This window comes from Hemicordylus capensis, chromosome 5, assembly GCF_027244095.1.
Source record: "Hemicordylus capensis ecotype Gifberg chromosome 5, rHemCap1.1.pri, whole genome shotgun sequence".
In the NCBI taxonomy this organism is placed as follows: Eukaryota; Metazoa; Chordata; class Lepidosauria; order Squamata; family Cordylidae; genus Hemicordylus; species Hemicordylus capensis.
In genome coordinates, this window is record NC_069661.1 from 203,289,045 (window position 1) to 203,313,954 (window position 24,910).

General features: G+C 42.2%; 1 protein-coding gene across 1 annotated transcript in view; it reads right to left on the reverse strand.

Annotated features, from left to right (window-relative positions):
• The window catches only part of DCN (decorin), a 57,635-nt gene that overhangs the window by 24,313 nt on the left and 8,412 nt on the right, over positions 1-24,910 (reverse strand). The window contains exon 3 of the mRNA XM_053255957.1: positions 1,586-1,698. Within this exon, the coding sequence (XP_053111932.1) occupies positions 1,586-1,698 (113 nt within the window). The remainder of the gene's footprint in view (positions 1-1,585; positions 1,699-24,910) is intronic.

Here is a 24,910-nt window from a genome sequence, read left to right on the forward strand (position 1 = left end):
CACCTTCTCCAGCCAGGAAAATGCTTTCTTCACTGACTGGCTGCTTAAAGAGGGAGAAAAAGGAAGCATCCAGCTGGCAAATGAAGCACTTCACTGGCTGGAGAGGGTGAGGGGCTGCTGCTGTTTCCAGTGCTGGCCATGCTTCTCTGTGCTGGTGTGCTCATGCAGGGGAAGGGGCATGGCTAGCATGGGCTAGCCTGCCCAGCCTTTGGCAGTGGGCATGGAATGTGTGGCAGAGGTGTAAATTCCAATTGTGTAGTGAGGGGGCCAAGGGAGTGCTCTGTGGCCCAGGGACATTTATCCCTCCTGCTCCATACCATAGTCCATACACACTGTTGTATCTTCACAACAACACCATATTTATCTTGTCTTCTCTCTATTTCTGTCTTCTTCTAGATAGAGTCTGTGGAGCCTCCTGCCTTTACTAGGGATGTTCACGGAACCGGTTTTCTTGGGTTGGATCAAATTCAAGCTGAATTCGAACTCAACCAGGAAGCTCAGGCTCAATTGAGCTGCCTCTGGTCCTGTTCGGCCATTGAGCCCCCCGAGGCAGCTCACAAGCTGGCTCGAGGGCTCAAGGACCATAATTGTAAAGGGGAATCTTGCAAGGAATTTCCTTTACAAGTAAAGGGTTTGGCCAGTAGTAATTATGGGATGGGAAGGGGCGGCAGCTATGAAAAATGCTCTTGTTGATCTTTAAAAATTGCAAACCAATGGTGGCAGCCTGGCAGGGATGGGAAAATATAATCAAGCCTCTGCTCTATATGAGGTATACATATGTTGCTTTTCATCTGGGCAGTCAGTCTAGATGCTTTGCCCTTCTCCCCAGTGCCAACCTGTCCATCAAACTGCCTTTGAGGCATTCCTAAAGAACTCATTCCTAAACACTCATTTTCTGGCTCTCACAGACATCAGGAGCAATGGATTGTCATATACGTCTGTTTTTCAAACAGCCCCTTGAAGCTTTTGATATAATAATTAGAAACAGTTATTCCACAGAGCTCAGGTGGGAGCTTTTAAGGCTATTCACACAACTGTGCAGGAGGACCGGGGGGGGGGGTGGAGGCAGTCCAATTCACCTCCCCCCACCCAGAGAATCCAGCACATCCTGTTGGGAATGTGGCTCATGCTTACAAATGATCCATGCTACTCTAAGCAGCATGGATCTCTGGAGGCCAGGATGATGTGTCCTGGCCTCTGGATAACCCACAATGCACCCTGCGATGAGCACAGTGCATTGAGGGATACCCGGGGGGAAGGGGGGATAGCACCGTAATCCTCACCAGGATTGAGCCTGATCCTGGAACTTCCCTTGTGGGTAGCCTGCCTTTTAACCCCAGCCTTTAGATTGTATTTTACAAACTTGGTGATTATTAAAAGCATTTTTTTTAAATTCATCAGGTGGTAGCTGTGGAAGCAACTGCAATATAAGATACTACTGTTGTTACTACTTAATAATTCTATAGTACCAGCAGTAAGTTAGATGTTATTCCCAAGTCAATCTCCATGTTTCATACAAATATGAACAACAGTGATATATATTGGGGACTACTGAGATGGAATGTCTATTTCCATTGTAACTTACATGAAGATCCCTCAGGTTCTTGAAATCCCCATCCTTTATTTCAGTGATTTTATTATTCTGCAAGTCAAGAAGTGTAGTATCGGAGGGAAGATCCTTAGGAACTTGTTCCAGACCTATGATGGGGAAATAAAGAAAAAGAAAAATATGGTCTCACATACTAAAGAATACATATGCTTGAAATATCCATATTTGTATAGCAGAGCAGCTAATTTCTGAGCTTCATAGCTAAAAGTTATGATCTATAAAATTAGATCAGCTGTGGAGTTAAGAGATCAGCTGCTAGCTCAGCATCCTGTCTTTGATAATGGTCAGGGTCCTCAATGAGAATTTGGATTGAGAATGATCCCTCCCCAGTTCTCCCTCTAATTTACTTCATGCAGTATTTCTTTCTTATTCAGATAGACAAGGAAAACGTAGATACACCATCAAGTGTGAAAATAGAGGGAATCCTTTTTTGCTACCTATTTTTGCTACCTCATGTCCTTGATTAACTATTAATAGTCCTGTACTCCATTAATTGTTCTAAATCTTATTATTTCATTTAATTTCGTTGTCTTCACAACATGCCCCATCAATGAGTTCTACAAACCACAGAAGGAATTCTAATTATTATGGTTCCTGCTATTGCAGTTTGAATGGTATCCATTCTCATATTGTGAATGCATTAGGAAGCCATCCTCCTTTACATTTCACCCAAGTTATTGCATAAGGTCAAGGGCCTCTTAGTTTTCCTTTTATCTCTTATTCAAACAAACAGCTCCTTCATAAAATGTCAAGTCAAGTTTTAAATGCATTTGTTCATATTTCAAATCCTCTGCGTTCTAATTACAGTATAGTCAGTTAAACCCTAAGCTGTAATTCTCTCATGATGATGGTCAGGGACTGATTTTTGTAAACTTTCCAAATACCATGTTCGCCTGACTTCAGCAAATAGGAAGGTCATATTTGGATTCAATTTCTTGTCATACTGAAGAGAGCAAATTGTATATAATCAGTACAGTTAGACCAAAAACATGCCTTGTTTCATTGGTATCCTTCTTCCACAAAATTATCTTCCACAGCTAAATTATCACTGATTATAATGAGAAAAAACATCAGAATATGATTAAGGAAAATGTCTAGTACAATTTTAAAATTCAGGCATTTTATACATATCGATGTTCTCATATTTATCATTTCTAAAATGTTCAGATTATTGATGTAAAAAACCTAAGGTTTCTAATGACATTACATAATCAAATTCCACTCAATTTCTTTTTGAAACTGAAACGATGTCAAGGTTCTTTGAAGAACAGATATCTCTCCTCCTCCTCCTCCCCCTCCTCCTCCCCTTTCTCTGAAGGCCTGAAGTTCAGAACATCAGGCCATTTAAAATAAAAACATATGTGCAACCATGTGTGAGGGCTAATATGGAGCCCAGATGAAGCAATGGAACTAAAATGATGTAGCATTAAATAATACCAGCTACCTTCATGTTTGCTTTTGTGCTATAACTCAGTTTAACAAAATATTTTTTCATTTCAATTGTGTATACTTTTTCCTGACTGTATAATCAATCATGATGTTGAATCTGAAATTCTGACTCTGCTGTTAATAATGTACAGTTAGAGTGAATCTTTTATATCTAACAAGATATAGCTTGATACACCATGAGAGCCAGTATGGTGTAGTGGTTAGAGTGCTGGACTAGGACCGGGGAGACCCGAGTTCAAATCCCCATTCAGCCATGAAACTAGCTGGGTGACTCTGGGCCAGTCACTTCTCTCTCAGTCTAATCTACTTCACAGGGTTGTTGTGAAAAAGAAACTCAAGTATGTAGTACACCGCTCTGGGCTCCTTGGAGGAAGAGTGGGATATAAATGTAATAATAATAATAATAAATTCAGCCATCCCAGGTCCTTGGGAAGGACTAGGTGTCTGGATAAAACAAACCAGTCAATAACACCTGTCTGACTGTGTAAACAAGAAATAATAATAATAATCTACAGTCAGCTTCTTTTCTGGCCAGAGCATACAATTTGTTTTTAGTGACCCTTTCTACAAGGGACATTCTCCCCTGCCCCACATTCAATGTGACTATCAAATGGAGCATAGGTTTGGACTATGCAGACATGCATACTGCCCAACATGATATTTCACCAGTCTTTAGTGTGTGTATGTATTTATTTTAAAAAATTCTAAAGCAATTTTCTAAAAGTACATTTAACCAAAGTGGTTGATATTAAAACCCTCATAAACAAGAGAAAGAACATTCACAAATGACCAGCCCACATGGCTTGGGGGTTGGGGCACAAGGAAAACCACACAGGCAGCCAGGACAGGGTAGAAAGAGAGACTGCGCAATACAGGTACTGCTTGTCCAGCTCCCTCAGCTGATTGTCACTAGTCACCACTGGTATAGCAATCTATAAAATATACAAATAAGTAGACTACAAAAAGTCATTCCATCAGTATTGGGTGACAAATCATAAAAGCTAGTCGGTGCCAAGCTGACTAGTTGGTGGTAATCATCTGCACAGGAAAAGTCCATGGAAAGTATGAATAGTCAGGAGTCAGGAGTGGGAACAGATTGGGGAGACTATAGGAAATTGACAATTTATGTTAGATAAGAAAATAAACTGGATTACTATTTGAAGATGAAGATGAAACTATAGCTAACCCTCACCAACAGCGGTTTTCCCAATCACACTTTTGAGTACCTGCGACTGGGAAATTGTGACCAGTCTCGCCAACAGCAACCCAAATATCCATGGTTTGGCAAGATTTTTTAGTGATGGGGGTACAGTTCCACAATTTTGGGGGGTTCAGAGTTTCAATCTACTCATTCCTCTTGCTGACCTGCCAACTCCTCATGATTTAAAGAGCCCCTGGTGATTTAAAGATTTAAAGAGCCCCTGGTGGCGCAGTGGTAAAACTGCCGCCCTGTAACCAGAAGGTTACAAGTTCAATCCTGACCAGGGGCTCAAGGTTGACTCAGCCTTCCATCCTTCCGAGGTCGGTAAAATGAGTACCCAGAATGTTGGGGGCAATATGCTAAATCATTGTAAACCGCTTAGAGAGCTCCGGCTATAAAGCGGTATATAAATGTAAGTGCTATTGCTATTGCTATTTAAAGTTACTTTGAGTGGGGGGTTTTGTTCAAAAATGCCTTTAATCTATTTTGGGGGGATTTGGGGCAAATTTGTTGGTATTGTTTCTTTGATTTTTTGGTCTTTTTTTGACTACAGTTCCCATAATCCCCTGATTCCCATTTATTTCAATTGCTTGCCAATTGTGAATTTGCCAACAGTGAGATTTTGCCAGAATGGAACCCTCACGGTTAGCAAGGGTATATCAGTAAGAGGCAGGAAGGGAATTGGACAATGAAGTAAAGATAAAAGTGGTAAAGATGACCACTTCACTGCAAGATGTTCAGAAGCAAAATGAAGGAGGGTGATGTGCACCAGCTGTCAAGAGTGCCAACACTCTGCTTCATGCTTGTTGAATTAAAATTTAAAATCACCACATCTTTCTCTATCTTTCTTTAGTTTTTGTTTAATTCCCTGAAAGATGTTCCGATTAGAAATTGCTTCTTTTATATTTGCAAATCTGTCCAAGACTGAACTTCTCATATTTTTTTCTAAGCATTCCTCTCAGTGTGGTGTAGTGATTAGAGTTTTGGACTAGCATCAGGGAGACCAGAATTCAAATTCCCATTCAGCAATGAAACTCACTGGGTGACTCTGGGCCAGTCAGATATAACTCAGCCTAGCCTACCTCACCAAGAAGTTGTGAAGATAAACATAACCATGTACACCACTCTGTCTGGGCTTCTTGGAGGAAGAGCGGGATATAAATGTAAAAATAAGTAAGTAAATAAGAAAAAATAAATAAATGATATATATTCATCATCTCCATCCCTATCAGGCCAATTCAGACTTCATACATAACCACAATTCAAATTTCGTTCCCGAGTATCAGGAATGCATGTTCCTGCCTCCCCTGGCCATGAGAACCTCTAAAAAACTACTTCTAATCAATCAATCCTTAATTAATTACATTTATATACCACCGATCCTAGTGTGGCTCAGGGCACTTTACAGCAAAAATTCAGCCTATTTAAAATACAACATAAAACACAAAATAAAAACAGTTAAAATATTAACTTAAAACTCATTTTTAAAACCATATCTGTTAAAAGTAAACCAAGAACAGTTACAATGTCTGAACAAATACATGTGTGGATTGCTAACTGGTTGAAAGACAGGAAACAGAGGGTAGGTATAAATGGAGGGTTTTCACAATGGAGGGAAGTAAGAAGTGGAGTCCCCCAGGGATCTGTACTGGGACCGGTGTTTTTTAATTTATTCAAAAATGATCTAGAAGTAGGGGTAAGCAGCGAGGTGGCCAGATTTGGAGATGATACCAAACTCTTTTGGGTAGTGAAATCCCAAACGGATTGTGAGGAGCTTCAAAAGGATCTCTCCAAACTGGGGGAGTGGGCGACAAAGTGGCAAATGCGGTTCAGTGTTGGCAAGTGTAAAGTGATGCACATTGGGACAAAATAACCCCAACTTCAAATATGCGCTGATGGGATCTGAGCTGTCGGCGTTGGTGACTGACCAGGAGAGCAATCTTGGGGTTGCGATGGACAGCTTGTTGAAAATGTCAACTCAATATGCGGCAGCTGTGAAAAAGGCCAATTCCATGCTAGGGATCATTAGGAAAGGGATTGAAAATAAAACTGCCCTTATACAAAATGATGGTGCGGCCACAACTGGAGAACTGTGTACAGTTCTGGTCACTTTATCTTAAGAAGGACATTGTAGAACTGGAAAAGGTGCAGAAGAGGGCAACCAAGATGATCGGGACCTAGAGCACCTTTCTTATGAGGCTAGGCTACAACACCTGGGGCTATATAGTTTAGAAAAAAGACGACTGCAGGGAGACATGATAAGAGGTCTATAAAAGCATGCATGGTGTGGAGAAAGTGGATAGAGAGAAATTCTTCTCCCTCTCACATAACACCATAACCAGGGGTCATCCCATGAAACTGATTGCCAGGAAATCTAGGACCAGCAAATGGAAGTACTTTTTCACACAACACATAATCAACTTATGGAATTCTCTGCCACAAGATGTGGTGACAGCCGACAGCCTGGATGACTTTAAGAGGGGTTTGGATAACTTCATGGAGAAGAGCTCTATCATCAGCTACTAGCTGGAGGGCTAAAGGCCACCTCCAGCCTCAAAGGCAGGATGTCTCTGAGTACCAGTTGCAGGGGAGTAACAGCAGGAGAGAGGGCATGCCCTCAACTCCTGACTGTGGCTTCCAGTGGCATCTGGTGGGCCACTATGTGAAACAGGATGCTTGACTGGATTAGCCTTGGGCCTGATCCAGCAGGGTTATTCTTATGTTATTATGGTCTTAACCAAGCAATCTTGGTTTCTAACCAACTCTCTTAATATAAACCAAAATATGAAACTCACTTCAAACCAATTTTAGGGAAGCTGATTAGATTAAATGAAGATCAATAAGTCTGGATGCCATGACAGATCTTGGTTTGTTTCTAATCTAAATCAGAAGTAGGATTCTTTGAAATTTCACATGGGTGAGAAGTGCAGACTTCTGAGTCTCAGGAATGCTGTGCAGAATAAAACTTTAAGCATCGTTCTGCATGATGTCAGAACCAGTCCACTGATGCCATCCATCTCACTGATTGGGGATGAAGTCAATCAATGGCTTTTGATTCCTCCCTTTCCTTTGCTCACCATATTCAGTCTGTCAACAAATTATGCCATTCCTCAGTGGGAAACTGCAAAAATATCGGCCTTCCTCTTTGTCCGTATTACAAAAACTCTGGTTCATGCTCTAGTCATCTTTTATTTTGACTACTGCAACCTTCTTTTCTCTGGCCTTTCTCTTCAACACTTCTATCCAGTATTCTACTACCAAAACAATTCATCTCTCATGTCATATAAACCATGTGATCTCCTTAAATCCCTACATTGGTTTTCTATGCTAGGAATGTGCGAACTGGCTCAAGCTGGACCGCCCCCTACCCCGGGCTGGCTCAGGGCCAGTTCAGATTTCTAAAGGTTAATTTTTTAAAGCTTACCACTGGAGTTGCTGCCATTGCCTGAAGGTTCTCCCTCCCCCACCAGCCTCCACTGAGTCTTTTTCTGGCTGTTCAGGCCCATTTTCAAGGCCCATTTTCAGGCCTTTTCAGCCATCTTTCTGCTTGCAGCAGTCAGTTTGAAAGCCACCACACATGCAGGGGGAGTGGAGGCCTTTGGGGAGGGGTTGGCAGGGGCAGGAGAGCCTTCAGAGACCCCTTCTCCCACAGCAGTGGCAACACCCTCTGGAGGATGCTGAACCTGTCAATAAGTTAACATTTGTTTTAACCTTTAGAACCCCCAACCATCTTGAATTCAAGCCAAGCCAGGGTTCTAGTTTTGGGGTAGCAAAACCGAACATGCTCGGTTCAGTTCTATTCCGGTCCAGACTCAAACCGAACTGGGCAAACCAGTTTTGTGCAAACCTCTTCTACATGCTTCTAGATCAAGCATACACTCCTTGTTCTTATTTTCAAAGCAACATGCTATAGATTGCTTGTTGCAGAACCACCTAGAAATGTCTAAGAAACTGGGAAACACATGCGTGTTTAAGTACTTAGGTTTTAGGTTTAAGTACCTCATCCCTACAGGTTTCCTTTTTAAAAAAAATCTTATTTTGCAATAGATCTTATTGCACAGACAATTTCCCAACAAATCCCCACTAGAATTTGAGCAAATTAAAACATTAAAAAATGGATCCAGCAACAGGAAGCCATATGGCAGTGACTGATTTCCTGGAATAGTACAATATTCATTGCTCGCATAGATGATTCAGTCTGAGCCATTGGATATATAAGCTTCCTGGTCCCTTTGTTTATTTTATCTTTTGCTGAATGTACTTGGGCATGACATACCCTTGTGTTACAATCAGACCTTTGATTCTAATGTTTTTTAACATCATTTCCAAAGCTCAGGTTGCTGAAAATGCTTTTTAATAGTAAAATAAGCAATAGCGAATTAATTTGCAAGTCTGCTTTGCAGAAAGTACTTGAAAATGTTTGTCTGACCTCAAGCCAGATGAAATGGTATAAACTGGTATAACCTCTATTTTCCAGTGATCCTGGTTTCAGCCTGATCAAAACATCCATATAGCACAGAGGGGCCACATATTACTTTGCAAGACCACAGGTCCCTCGGCAGAACATTTGTCCCTCTAGTGTAAACAGCTGGAGGGCAGGTTCTCTATTCCTTTTCCACTATGGTAGGAAATGGGAAATTTCTGCAGTGCATGCACTCCCAATTTCCTATTGTAAGAACCCAGGAATTTTCATCAATGTCAGTTTGACTCCATGCCAAACCAACGTGTAACCAGAATTGACAACTGTAGATCAAGTTGCAGATTACTGATCCTGGTTACATTTTGGGTTGGTGTGGTGTCAAACCAACATTGCCACAACATTTCTGAATTCTTATGAGCAGAAATTGAGAGTGAGTGCACTGCATGAATCTCCCAGTTCACTGTAAGGTGACACAGGGCAGGTCATGAGTACCCGCCCATACTCTTAGTTTCTTCATGCGAATGTTTCCTACATCGAAAATCAATGCCTGTTTCTTAACAATATTCAAGATTTGGCTCGCAAATGCGACCTTCAAATCTTTGAGGAAAATCATACATATGTGAACCAATAAAAACAATGTCTCTACAACTGGAATGAAGGTATGAGGCAGATATTTATTTATCTTATTTTTATGTTTATATACCATTATTCCTCCAAGGAGACCAGAGTCATCTGCATGATTATGTTTATCCTCACAACAACTTTGTGAACTGAGAACTGGCCCAGAACCAGAGTCATCCAATGAGCTTCATGCAACAGGGATTTAAAATCAATCTTTCCATTTCTAGTCTTACCTCTTACACTTACCTCTACACCATAATTGTATTTATTAAGAAACAGATCTTCAGTTAGATATATAAGAACTCTGCTGTAATCATTGTTTGGGCAACCCTACCCTGACTGCAAGCCTTACACCAGCTGTAGGCTTATCCTTGCTTTTTACTGCCAAACTCCTTGTGAGTATCAAGGGGATTCCTGGCCACATCATCTCACAGCTGTTAAGTCTTTGAGGACCACAAGGCTACCATGGCCCAAAAGAAGTTCCATCCCAATTTCCCTCATGTCAGTAAACCTAAAGAGATCAGTTTATGTAATCCCAGTATAATGCCTCATTATCCTTTTGCTACATTCTACCAGTGGGATAGATCACAGGTATGATGTCAGCCATGCTGACCTGAAGTTATGGAGAAATTTCTCCAACATGAAAATTTTCTGCATTTCATAATTCTCCCCAAGGAAATAATTTTCTCATACAGTTCCTGCATATCTACTAAATCTTCTCAGCATCTCTAAACAGTGTGAAGCAGATGAAGGGGAAAAACACCTTACTTAAAGCTCAGCTAGCAGTGGCGCGGGGTGGGTGGCGGGGTGGAATCTTACCTTGTCTCCATAAAAAGTAACCAGCTAGACAGACCTGTATTTGCTATATCCCCGCAAGCTGTTGAGCTGCTCCTTTGCATTTCACTGAGATGAAAACAGGGAGGAGCAGCTTTAAACATCTATCCCTTCCCCACAGTTGGCAATGTAGTCATGCTTATGCAGTTCCTTCCCTGAGCTTCACACCTGAAAGGAAGGGGAAAGTAGGGATGTGCCTGAAGCGGCTCAGGCAGCTGGGGGTGGGGTGGAGATTGGTTTCTTGAACCTGCTGCTCCACTGCCCCACTGCTGGTCCTTACCTGCTCCTCCACTGCTTTTCCGGGCACAGGGCTCGCTTTCCAAAAGACCACAAGCGGCTGCAGTGCTGCTCCCAGCAGCCTGTGTGTGGTGCTTTGCAAGCATGCTTTGCAAGGGATCTGGAATGGTGATATTTTTTTTACCTACAATCTGAACTTTATATTTTGGGCATAGAAAATGAGGATTAACAAAACAAGACCATGGGTAAGTGAAGTTCCTGGCCTTGAGCCCCACTAAAAAAATCTTTATAGGGCCAGAAACCCTATAACCCTATGCCAAAGATCCCTAATCTTCCTAATCTAGCTCACAATTCCTGGAATAATTCTCAGTCAAGCACCACTTCTGCCACTTTCTCCTACATGTCATTTCCCCTTCCATATTTCCTCTTTGTCATATAAACCTGAGAGAGGGGACATTGATGGAATCATATGTCTTACTCTTGAAGTGCCAGAAAAACACACTTAAAATGCCCAAGAACTATGAAAGGCTCCCAGGCCACAGTTTGGCCACTTCTGGTCTCAAACCATTTTCTTGATTTGCTGCGCAGATGCACACTACCAGGCATTTGCTAACAAAAGTCTTTGCCAAAATCCACAGATCCAAAAACACCATTTTGCAAATGCTAGCAGACTCTGCCTCTTTTGAAAGACCATTATATTTAATTGTCGTAAAGTCCAGAGATTAACGGAAGGATATTTTCTTTTCTTGGCAACAAACCCCTTAAAGAGAATTCCTTCGTGCTTACAAAAAGGATCACATTTCAAGTCTAGTCTGAATAGTTAGATTAATTAGAGGCTTCAAGTCATTGCCATTGTTGGCTGTCAGAGAGCTATGGGACTGCAGGAAATGATGGAGGAAAGATGATAACCCAGTTAACCCAAATTGTTCCTAGACTTGCCCAGCTCCTGCAGTAGTGGTGGCATCTGAACCTCTCCACAGACAGCTCACAGGAGACACTGCTGCCACCACCAGGGATGAAGCAAGCCAAATGAAACTTGTTTCCAGCACTGCAGCTTGCCGCCCACCGCAATGCCCCGAACAACTCATTGAGGGAGTCCCCTCAAAATTCAAAGCAATCCTGCCCTCCACGGCAATGTTGACCCATCATAGTTCAGCATGAATTTGTGGAGTTCAAATACAGACCCTGCCCTTACTGCCTTTTGATAGTCTTGTTGTTCCTGTAAGATTTCCAAATGCAGACACTGAGAGGGTGCTTGTATCTTTGGGAGATGCATAAAAAGGAAGCATTTCATTAGCTGAGACTTTCCCTATCCTTGATGGTGGAATATGGAACTCTTATAAGGGCAAGGGACTAGAGGCACAACCTTGGCAGTCTCATGACCCTTTGGCTTGATGATCCACAGTCCTCCAGCACTGAAAAGCTGTCAAATAAAAGAAGAAGAGCCAACAGCCTGCAATGTGAATCGATATAATATAACCTCTCCTGTTCTTTTATTTGTTTTGTTTGTTTGTTTGTTTGTTTATTATATTTGTACACTGCCCCAAACGTCAGTCTCTGGGAGGTTTACAACAAAATAAAATAAATTAAAAAACAGAAATTGAAACTGATGATGTTGACATGGAGAAATAGATTTGGGTGTCATCAGCATACTGATAACACCCAGCACCAAATCTATTGATGATCTCTCCCAGTGGATTCATGGAGATGTTAAAAAGATATTGAACACAGTTGACTTGCCTGCCCATTTTGTTGGCCCTCCTTTCATCAACTCTTGGTCACCCCCGACCTTTTCCTTAGCCTGTGACATGTTCATCTATTTTTTCCTCAAGTTGCTCCTGTGTAGGAAACTCTTATGTGCTTTTTTTCACAACATTCACATGTGACAGAAAGTCCTGGCTGGCAGCAGCTTCCTCCACCCCATGTGTGCTGTGCCCTACAAAATGAGTTTATTGCCATGACCACAACCCACAAGGGATTCATACAGTTTCTACAGGAAAGTGATGCCATGCATTACATTCTATTTGTGCAAAGTGGCATTATTTAAAAAGCAAAACCCTAAGAATCCCATGGCCAGGTTCACAATATTCCCCAATGACTAAACTATGCACTTTACTACTATGACTAGAGAGATTTATATGCCTTTTTACAACAAAAGTGCTCAAAGTGGTTTATATATAAAAATAAATAATGAAGTTAGTTGGTTCCCTGCCCCAAAGGGCTTACAATTTAAAAATAAATATAAGATAGACATCAGCAACAACCCCTGGAAGAATGCTGTGCTGAGGCTGGATAGGGGCATTTCCTCTCCCCCTGCTAAATATAAGAGAATCACCACTTTAAAAGGTGCCTCTTTGTTCACTTTGCGGGGGTGTCCAAAAGGTCTAGCTCCCCTTGTTCTGGAAGATGGTTTTCAGTCTAGTTGGCATAAATGCCTTTATGATATGCTGGGCAAACACGAGTTCTCATCTCAAATTTTAATGCCATTGAGACTTAATGCTACCAAAGGACCTATAAAACAACAAATAGTGGACATTGAAAAGCAGAGCAAGTTGGGACTGCTCAGCAATAAATTTTCCTGATAACTTTCCAATTTATCCTAGACCAGCTCATTATCTAATGAGACTAATTATTCTGTCTCAGAGAAGGGCTTTCCCCCTTGCACGGTTTAGTACGCTTCTATCCGCAGAGTTGCACAGGTATCAAAACATTCCCTTTAGCAGCCGGAGATGTCCCTGTGGGCAGGCCATTGAGTCTGTGACCCATGTTCTTTTATATTGTTCATTTTATGGAGATATTTGTATTTCTCTTATTTTATTTCTCTTATTTTATGGAGATATTCGTATTTCTCTTATTTTCCCTCTCTTATTCAATATGCCTCACAGAATGGATGATGAATACACCTCTTTTCTTGTAGCTGATTGCTATGCACCCATAACACTGTTTGTGGCCAAATTATGTGCAGCTACATGTAAGGTTAGGTTTGAGGTGGTGTACGTTATACTTAATAGTACTATGAAGACTCTGACATTATGTATTTGTACTATTTACTTATAATATGTTCTGTGTTGTTTTGGTGTTGTTGGGTCAAAGACTGATAAAGTATTCATTCACTCACTTAGCGAGGGTTAATTATTTATTTCTTATTTAAAATTTTTTATCCTGCCTTTCAAACCCAGTCAGGGCATACATACTTAGGCAGGTAATGACACAAGAAGTACAATGTATGTATAATTTACATCTCAGAAGTGCACATTTAAAACCAGTGGCCAACATGCTGCACAGTTTCCTGTCGATAAATAGGACCTGCCAGGGCTGATGTGAAACTTTAAAGGCAGCCCCAATGATGTGGCAACAGGGGGGAGGAGGAATAACTTTAAACTACACTTCCAGGCACAGCACAGCATTTCCAATGGAAACCTAATCTATTCCCCACCCCCCCAAATCACTCAACCCCTCTACCTTCATCCCATTTTGAATCAGGTCCAGACATCTACAGATTTGGCTTGAAATAGAGCAGTTTATCCCCTCTATTAACTTGTCCTCCCGCCTTGCCAAATAAAACATCTTAGCTTTGAGGAGTGGGAGGGGATAACTAGTGGTGAGGAGGACCCAAAGGAAATTAAAATGTTCAGGAGCATCATTTCAAATCAAGAAGAGACTAGCAGATCTTTCTGTCTCTAGTGAGCCCTTCCCCAAATCAAAGATATGATTTTTCATTTGGGAAGGAGGGTGACGATTGGAAAAGTGAGGAGGGCATTCTTCCTGCATTTGTTTTGGGGTTTTCTCAGAAAACCTGAACACCTACATAGATCTTTGCGCATTCTCCAGGGAAACTTAAATAAAGTATGGATTTCAAGTCAAGCTGACAGGAATCCACCAACCACTTCCTGAAAACTTCAGCAGAATTAGCTTGGTGGGCCTTTCATGACATAACTCACAGTTACCACCACAGAAAGGCCCTGTTTCAAGTAGATATTCTAAACTTTGAAAATAAAGAAAGTAAATGTAAAATACATATAGTGACCAACAGCCTGACTAATGGTATGCATATGCTTCTAACAAAATTATGTATGCAGCACTAGCCTCCCTGCTTCTGAAGTGCAGGGATTCATGCACAGGTATGTGACTATTTTTGCTGCACTCCCAGGAGTGCTCTTTGACCTGTGGAAACATGTTCTGAGCTCTGTGTGTCCCTCGGGGATGTGTTTCCACAGTTTTTCTGGAGCAAACAGTCCACATTCCTGTGCACACACTTCAGAAGAAGGGGAACTTTTGTTAGAAGCATGCATGCCCCATTAGTCATGATGTTAGGCCAGTACATGTATTGTATTTTTACTCTCTTTATTCTCAGAGTTTAGAAAATCTACTTGAGACAGGGACTTTTCTATGGTGGCAACTGTGGAATCTCCCATGAAAAGCACACCAAGCTAGTTCTAAATGCACTGCTAGGGTGTTGGCCTAGAAATACAATGGAACAAGAACAAGTGTTTGAAACAAAATCAGATATGTTGGCTACTGGGAGATAGGGATGTGCAATCTGGCTCGACCTCGAGCTGGTTCACCTTTGAACCTACAGGCTGGGCTGGGGCCAGTTTGGGTTTTTTAAAAATGGTGGACTTACCACCTCTGAGGCCTCGTGGGGTGCTGGCGGCGGCTGTGGGGGGTGTTGGTGGTGTCTCCATCGGTTTCCCTCCCTCTGCTGGCCTCCCCCTAGTCTCCCTGGCCATTTCAGGCCATTTCCAGGCCATTGTGACCCTCTCTGAGCTTGTGGTGGCCATTTTGGAGGCTGCCACATATGCACATGAGCCATTTGCATGGCCGTCTCAGCCCCACCCCCACCACCCCGGCGGCTGCCAGCAGCACCCCCCAAGGCCTAGGAGGCAGTAAGTCCACCATTTAAACAAAACAAAACAAAACAAAACAAAACCCCTGGTGCCCCTGAACTGGGCTCAAACCAGCGTGAATTCGAGCCAAGCTGGGCCCCTCATTCAGGATGCCAAAACCGAACGTGCATTGCCCAGTTTGGTTTGAGTTCAGTTCAGACTCGAACCAAACCAGGAAAACCAGTTTTGTGCACATTCCTACTGGGAGAGTCCTGAAACAAAGTACAAGTTTCTTTGTCATTTTCTCAATTCCTCAACAGCTTATATATAATAATTTGTTATACAGAGATCATTTACCATATAGGTCATTTGCTGAAGAATACGGCTTAATTTTTTAAAAAAATATTCAGACCAAGTCCAGCAGATATAAAAGAAATAAGCAAAAATTATAGTTGGTTAGCACTGGATCATGATGAAATACAGAGATTTCATCCCTGAGATTTCCGCCCTGAGCCATTTTGGAAGGGTGGTATATAAATCAAATAAATAAATAAATAAATAAATAAATAAATAATAAGGCAAGCAACTAGGCAAATTGAATACAATTAAATAAGGGCAAACTTGCAAGAGTTTTAAAATGTGACCATTAATTTGAAAAAGCCTTCATTGTTTTGCTCTTAGAAAGCATTTTAGAATTGTGAGTTTAAAAATATCCCATTAAACCAGGCCTTAATTCCTTGTAATTAACTGTGAAATTGAAGCAGGAACAATAAAGCATGTCAGGGAGCACCAGATGGTTGTTTTGAGATGGGCTGGAACCACGCTGACCAATTATGTTATGGCATGTTAGGGATTCCAGGGTAGCCAACTTCATCTCAAGGAAGCTACTAGAATAAAGTGTACTTCCATGAAAATATAATAGCATAAGTGAGGAATCAGGGAGAAAAATGTCTTGGGTCTCTAAGGAACCTAGACTGATGTGAGGTTATGCATTCCTTTCGGTTATTTTAAGCTTCAAGATATTTTCTTTTCCTCTTCCCCCTTTACCCCTCTCAACTAAGATTCAAGCTGTTTTATTTGTTTGTCCTTTCAATAATATTTGCAGAATTATTGTTTGCTGCAATAAGCTGTTAAGAAGAGTTTCCATAAACTGTTATCTGTCTACATGTAGATAATTCATTCTTCTCAAGATGAGGAAAGAAATTATCTCATGTATGGCTTCATTTCGGTTTCCACCAGTCTCCAGCTGTTTCTCCCTTTCCTTCTCCTGCCTCTAGTTTGAACCATGATTTCTGGGGACATCTTGGGGTTCCACAAATCATGTTACTGCTCATTCAGTACCTCCTCTTTTGGAAAGGTCATAGTCATTAATAATAACTGAAGAAAGGGGAGATAAAAGGCTCTGTTGCATTTTAGTGCACATATGCACTCGAAACATCTTTTCTATGACTGAAACTTGGATTCAATCAGGTCTGATGGTCTGGAACCTTTCATACAAAAATATTTGAACAGAATGTACCAGAATATAACTTTATATACTTTTGTTTTAACGTGATGGAATTAAAAGTTGTCTGCACAATAAAAAGTGATTTCAGAGCAAGAATGCTTGGGGAAACAAAATCTACACTGTAGCTATAAAACCAAGAATGAAAATCAGCCTCCACCCAAATTGCTAAACATTTAGATAGATATTAACATAGGCTCACAATCCCAGGCAAACAGACTAATCAAGCATATTTCACATTCAAGCATTCAGTCCAGAGGGAATTTCAACATAAATAATATAAACAGTAACAAGCTTTTTGAAAGGACATGCCAATGTTATCTTGTTCCACCCTTGTACACTAGGGAATACGAAGTCTGGATAAGAATCAACTCAAGTTGTTACAGCATAGCAGAGTTAAGTTAGCCAGACTTCTGGGCTTCCAGCAACTGGCTTAAAGCATTGGTGTGGAAAACAGCAGAAGATGAAGTTCTAACGACATTATTAAATCACTCTTGTGATATAGCATCAAGCATCAGTTATGGATGTGAGCAATGCAAAGCATATGCAAGTTCTATAAAACCGTATCTTACTGAACTGGGTTAGAACTTCCAAAAGAGCATCATTCTTCAGTGGAACTCCAACCAAATACCTGTTGAACTCCACTAGTATGCCTGAGAACTGTCTTGTCTCTGCAGTGTTTCTGAGATTGCTTAGCAGTGAAACTTGATGTTGTCTTTTTCCACATACAGAGGCATATTTGTCCCTTCAAATTGTTAAAGATCTGAAAATTGCATATCCCATCCATAACTGGACTGAAACAAACACTCAGATACAGAACTCTGATTAGGGGTTTTGAACATTTCATTTCCTGACTCATGTTTTAAAAACATGTGAGAGGGAGTGGGATAAAGAAACACGCAGAGATACTGGAAAGGGTCGGCCATAAGTACAAGATGAATAAAATGCTGAGAAGATCCTGGGAGCTTTTCTAAATTTGCTTATAAGCAACCAGTTGACCTTGATGGCTATGGCTAAAGTTTGTCCATATATTTATGTGCTGCTGTGACCAAAATCAGAAATTGATATGCAGAAAACATTTACATATTATGCTAAATATCAGAAATTCAGCAAATGCGGATGTTTAAATTAAAGAACATTCTTAAGATTCTAAAATTCTCTGAAAAAAGCTTGGCATATATTGGTAGATCTCCAAGCCAAGCAAGTGCCTTTGATAAATGCCTAAATTTCACTTTCATTTTCATGAAAGAAGTATTAATGTTAAAACAAGTTGTAGGGATAACCCTCACCCTGAGAGCCCCATTACCTGGAGGGGCTGTGGATGAGCTGGATGAGAAGAGTGGCCAGCAGCCACCAGCGACCCATGGCAGGAGCAATGAAAGTGGCAAGGGCCTGCCAGAGCAGGAGGGGTGCTCAGCAGGCTCCTGAGCAGCACATTGCAGGCTGGCGTGGCATGATGATGCAGCCAGCTCCACATCAGGGGCTGGGGCCGTGCTGAGACAGAGGTGGGGGAAGAAGAGAGAACAGGGCTTGGAGGGATGGACTGGAGGGTGGACAGAGATGGGCAGGTCTGAAGAGGGTTCACAGGAAATTGGGAAGGATGTGGGGAAAAAGGAAAACACTTGGGGGACAGCAAAAAAGGCTGGTGAAGGGCTGTGAGGGATGCTCCACCCTACTGGAGAAAGGCTGCGTGGGATGCTCCACCCTATTTAAAGAAGGCAGCAGCTTTTAAAAAAAGATGGCAGCAGCTGGGGATGTGCAGTCAATAGCCTGTGGGGGAACAGCTTGGGTCCTCCGAGGAGGGGCCCAAGTTGAAGTAACCTACCTCCGGCCATGATCTGGGACACAGTTAAAACAAAATCTGCCTTCTGCCCCAGACATGGGCTGACATCTTAACTAATGAAGTGTGAATGCTTTGAGGATACGCACAGGGGTGAAGCTATAATTGAGAAGATGGGTTCAAAGAACCCAGGCCACCAAGCTCCTGAGGGCTCCCCAGCTCTAGTGATGTGCACGGACCTGTCTGGAGGCCATTCTACAGGCCTTCAGACCAGTCCGAGCATGGGTGGTTCGCGGTTCGAGTGGACTGGGGTGGGGGTTCCTTTAAGGGTGGGGGGAGGGTGTGCTTTCCCCCCTCCGGCGTGCATTTTTTAGTTAGTAATTGGGGCGGCAGGATACCTCCCTGCCACCCCTTCCCCCTCTCGGCTACAAAAGGCTTCAGGAAGCCTTTTGTGCGTGCGCATGTTGCGCGTGCACATCACGTCTCTGCGACGTGTGTGTGTGTGTGTGTGGCTGCCCGCCCGCACATCACGGAGACATGACGCACGCACATGTTCAGCTTTGGAGTTCGGCAGCTGTTTTGTGCACTATTCCATATAGCATTCTTTGCACAGGAGAGGGTTAGGAGCTCATATAGCTACGGGAGCAGTAACTGGAGGTGGAGCTTCTACAGAACTTCATCATTTGTGTTGTAACAACAAATAACAGTTATGTTTTAAGGCATATTACTCCTTACATTTGTTCCTGCTATTCCATACAGGAGATACATCCTGTTGGCTGAGAGGGGTCTTTACAAGACTGCAGATGCTAAATCAGGCAATGAGAGTTCTAGAGAGAAATGATTAAGTGCCATCAAGTCGGTGTCGACTCTTAGCGACCACATAGATATATTCTCTCCAGGATGATCTGTCTTCAACTTAGCCTTTAAGGTCTCTCAGTGGTGCATTCATTGTTGTCATAATTGAGTCCATCCACCTTGCTGCTGGTCGTCCTCTTCTTCTTTTTCATTCAACTTTCCCCAGCATTATGGACTTCTCAAAGGAGCTGGGTCTTTGCATAATATGTTCAGAGTCTGATAGTTTGAGCCTGGTCATTTGTGCCTCAAGTGAAAATTCTGGATTGATTTGTTCTATGATCAATTTGTTTGTTTTCTTGGCTGTCCATGGTATCCTCAAAAGTCTTCTCCAGCACCAAAGTTCAAAAGCGTCAATGCTTTTTCTATCTTGCTTCTTCAAAGTCCAGCTTTTGCATCCATAGAGTGTCATGGGGAAAACCACTGTCTGACCAATTCTAATCTTTGTAGGTATAGACATGTCATGGCATCTAAATATCCTTTCCAAGGCCTTCATTGCAACCCTACCAATTGCTAATCTGCAGCGTATTTCTTGACTGCTGGATCCTTTATTGTTGATAGTCGATCCTAAAAGGCAGAAGCTATCCACCACTTCCATGTCTTCATTATAAATTCTGAGGCTGGTTGCTGTGCCCATTGTCATTAGTTTAGTCTTTTTTACATTTAGTCATAGTCCCATTTTTTCCCGCTGTGCTCCTTTACTTTCATTACTAGAGCTTGCAGATCATCTGCATTCTCAGCTATCAGAGTGGTGTCATCAGCCTAGCGCAGGTTATTAATATTTCTTCTTCCAACTTTAAAACTATGCTCATCTTCTTCCAATCCAAATTCTCTCAGGATATGTTCAGCATATAAATTGAATAAAGAAGGAGAAAGTATATAGCCTTGTCTTACTCCTTTGCCAATCTGGAAACAGTCTGTTTCACTATGTTCCGTCTGGACTGGGGCTTCCTGTTCTGTGTATAGGTTTCTCATGAGAAAAATGAGATGTTTTGGGACACCAATTTCCCTAAAGATATTCCACAACTTAACATTGTTGATGCCATCGAAGGCTTTTCTGTAGTCAATAAAGCACATATTGACTTCTTTGGGGGTATTCTTTGGCTTTCTCAGTTGTCCAGGATGCATCAGCAATGATGTCTCTTGTTCCTCGGCCTTTTCTGAAACCAGCTTGAACATCTGGGATTTCCCTTTCCATGAGAGGGAATACCCCACAAAGGACCCCACAAGAAGTAGGAAGAAGTAGGACCCCACAAAATGCCACTGTAGAAGTTGGCTCTCTCTGTCCATTTACTTCACAGCTAAACCCAGAGGTCCAGTATCATCCTCACTAGCTCTAGAGATGACCCAGAAAAGAGGAGAAAGGGTTTATTGAGACATATTTAGAGAACCAACCTAGCCAGCTGATAGTAGGGATGTGCATGGAACTGGTTCCATGCATTCCCAGGAGGTTGGGGTTATTTTAATGGGCAGGGAAGGAGCTACCTACTGGCCAGCTCACACACCAATGCTTTGCCCCCACTGATGCCCTTCCAAAAAGCAGAAGCATGGGGCTGCATCATACCTCCTTGCAGCTGAGAGGCACCATTTGCATGACGATGCTTCTCCCAGCTGCAAGGTGGTATGCTGTAGCCCCGCACATCCACTTTTTGGAAGAGCACTGGTGGGAGGCAAGCATTGGGCGGGGGCTGACAGGTATGCAGTACCTTCCCTGACCCTTAAAGCAACCCCCACCCTCTCTGAACTGGTTTGAATGCCTGTTGCCGGAACTGGTTCAGTTCCCAAAATGGAATGCTGAACGGTTCCGTGCACATCCCTAGTTGACAGCACTGGTGTAAAAGAAAGGGTAATAATATGAGGCTGTTAAGTATTAACCCTACAATGCTTAGAGAAAAGCACACATTAAAACTGCAATTAATTAAGACAGTCTTCTTGCTCAAATTCTTTGACCTCCAGGGCAACACATTCCCTATATTCTGAGAAGGATGTCCAATTCCAGGACTTTCCAGGACAATCCTGGACATGTGACAACCCTAGAGGTATCATTTTGGAAGGTGACTTTTTGTCCAGTTAAGCTGGGGTGTGCACATTGTGCTCTCAAAGTGTTTTTACAATATAAGGTTCCAAACTGTCTCCAATAACAATGGAGATTGCAAAACAAAAAAGCCATGGGAATGTATAAATTGTGGCTGTATAGAACCTTGCAATTGTACAGAATGCTTAATCCATCCAGCTGAAAATTAATAGCAGGCCTAGCTATAGTTTGGGGAGATTGTTGATGACTTCAAACAGCTCAGCTACAAAGATTCAGAGACATGCCTACCCCATGTAAGGAATAAAAATACTGTGACATGATAGGATAATTCAGCAAACGTTCCGGCATACCCAGGGCACAGTAATACACTGAACTAACTAGTCGGTGGGGGGGGGGGGGAATCATACATGAAATTCAACAACTCATATAATTTCTAAACTGGTGTATGTGCCTGTTGGGGAAAGACTAAGGTGCTAAACACATAAGAACAGCCCTGTTGGATCAGGCCCAAGGTCCATCTAGTCCAGCATCCTGTTTCACACAGTGGCCCACCAGTTGCCTTTGGGAAGCCCACAGGCATCTGGTGGCCCTCTCTCCGGCTATTGCCCCCCCCCCACAACTAGTATTAAGAGGCATCTTGCCTCTGAGGCTAGAGGTGGCCTATAGCCTCCAGACTAGTAGCTATTGAAAGACTTGTCCTCTATGAATATGTCTAAGCCCCCTTTAAAGCCATCCAAGCTACTGGCCATCACCACATCCTGTGGCAGATAACTCCATAGATTATTTGCTGTGTGGAAAAGTAAGGTTTCAAGTTCCCTCCCTGGCTTCTCCAAGATAGGGCTGAGAGAGATTCCTGCCTGCAACCTTGGAGAAGCCACTGCCAGTCTGTGAAGACAATACCGAGCTAGATGGAACAATGGTCTGACTCAGTATATGGCAGTTTCCTATGTTCCTATGTTCCTACTTCCTTTGGTCCTAAAACCAAAGTTGGTCCTAAAATTCCCAGCCTTCAGTTTCATGGGATGACCTCTGGTTCTAGTGTTGTGAGAGAGGGTGAAAAATTTCTCTTTGACAACTCGTTCTACTACATGCATTATTTTATACACCTCTATCATGACTCCCCATTTCCAAACTAAAAAGCCCCAGATGCTGTAGCCTTGCCTCATAAGGAAGGAGTTCCAGCCCCTGATCAACTTGGTTGCCCTCTTCTGCACTTTTTCCAGATCCACAATACCCTTCTTAATATATGGTGACCAGAACTGCATGCAGTACTCCAAATGCGACCTCACCACAGATTTTTATAAGGCATTATAACATTAGCATTTTTTATTTTCAATCCCATTACGAATTATTCCTAGCATTGAATTTGCCTTTTTCACAGCTGCTATGCACTGAATCAACATTTTCAATGCGCTGACCCCAAGATCTCTTTCCTGGTCAGTCACTGACAGCTCAGACCCCTTCATTGTATATGTGAAGTTGGGGATTTTTGCCCCAATATACATCACTTTACACTTGCTCACATTGAACCACATTTGCCATTTTGTCAGCCACTCACCCAGTTCAGAGATATCCTTTTGGAGCAAATCACAATCAGTTTTGAATTTCACTACTCTAAATAGTTTAGTGTCATCTGCAAATCTGGCCACTTAGCTGCTTACCCCAACTTCTAGATCATTTATGAACAAGTTGAAAACTGCCTCCCTTGCAGGTTCCCTGCATCTGATGTATTTAAATAAGTTTTTGTTATTCCCCTTGATACTTGTAGCTAAATGTTCCTCTAACTCCCTCTTTGGCTCCCTTATTGTTTCCTTGCATTTCTTTTGCCAGAGTTCATGTTCCTTTCTGTTCTCTTCATTTGGGCAGGACTTCCAATTTCTGAAAGAATTATTTCTCCCCTTTATAGCTTCCTTGACTTTACTTGTTACCCAAGTAAAGGGAGCTGAAGCTGCTAGATAGATTACTAGAGTGCAAATGGAGAAGGACTCTACTCGAATCCAATAGATGACAGCACAGAACACAATTGAAGATCTATACTCTGGCAATATGTGCAGAAAAGAAGCAATCATTTGTTGTGTGTGTTGCATCTGCAGGTTTGCGTCCAGCAGAACTGCTGAAGCTTTGGAGCTTTTCTAGCTTTGAAGCCATCCAATAGCTGCTATGAAGCTCTTAATGAGCTTTTTGTGGACAAAATCTCTTATATTTGAGCTGCGCTGGATTCCACTGTTGGTGCAGAGTCTTTAGCAGGGGCATCTAGCAACTCCTCTTGTGTGGTTAAATTGGATCTGTTTCCATTTGTAACTCCTGAGGATTTGAACAAGCTGCTTGGAACCATGCATCCTACCACCTGTTCTCTTGACCATTGTCCAACATGGCTTATATCGTCAAGCAGGGAGAGGGCCTGGTTGAGATAATTATTGCTTCTCTGAGGCAAGGTAGAATGCTTCCTTATTTAAAGGAATTTTAATTTAAAGGATACAATTGACCACGGTGTCTTTGTGGATTGCTTGAGGGGACTGGACGTAGGGGACTGGATGTAGGTGACTGTGCTTTGCAGTGGTTCCGTTCACACCTCTTGAGCAGATTTCAGAAGGTGTCACTTGGAGACTGTTGCTCTATGAAGTGAGAGCTTTTGTATGGTGTCCTTCAGGGCTCCATCTTGTCTCCAATGCTTTCTAACACCTACATGAAACCACTGGGAGAGATCATCAGGGGATTTGGTGCAAGGTGTTATCAGTATGCTGATGACACCCATATCTATTTCGCCATGTCAACTTCATCAGGCAATGGCATAATTTCCTTAAATGCCTGCCTCAAGGCAGTAATGGGCTGGATGAGGGATAACAAACTGCGACTGAATCCAAACAAGTTGGAGATGATCATTGTAGGAAGCTGCAGTTCGGAAAATGGGATAGATCTTCCGGTTCTGGATGGGGTTACATTGATCCAGAAGGAACAGCTTTACAGTTTGAGAGTACTTCTAGACCCAACCCTCTCTCTGATGCCTCAGGTGGAGGTGGTGGCCAGGAGTGCTTTCTATCAGCTTTGGCTGGTTCGCCAATTGCATCCTTTCCTGGAAGTGGTGCTTAAAACAGTGGTGTATATGCTGGTAACCTCCAGGCTTGACTACTGCTATGCACTCTACATGGGGCTGCCTTTGTATGTATCCCAGAAACTGCAATTGGTGCAGAATGCTGCTGCTAGATTGGTCTCTGGGACATCCTGAAGAAACCATGTTACTCCAGTTTTAAAAGAACTACACTGGCTACCAATAGGTTTCCGGGCAAAATACAAAGTGCTGGTTATTACCTATAAAGCCTTTAATGGCTTAAAGGTAAAGTGTGCTGTTGAGTACACACTACTTGATGTAATGATGAGTAGTTGAATTTGGTACCTAAAATTTAGAATTTCTCTAATGTTCTTCAATAACTTTTGGACTGTATGACCCCACCATATTTAGTTCATTTCTGTATATAATTTATAGAATGTGGAAAACTAACTTTTCCTAAAAGAGAAATGCCTGTGGTCTTGAATGGCAGGCA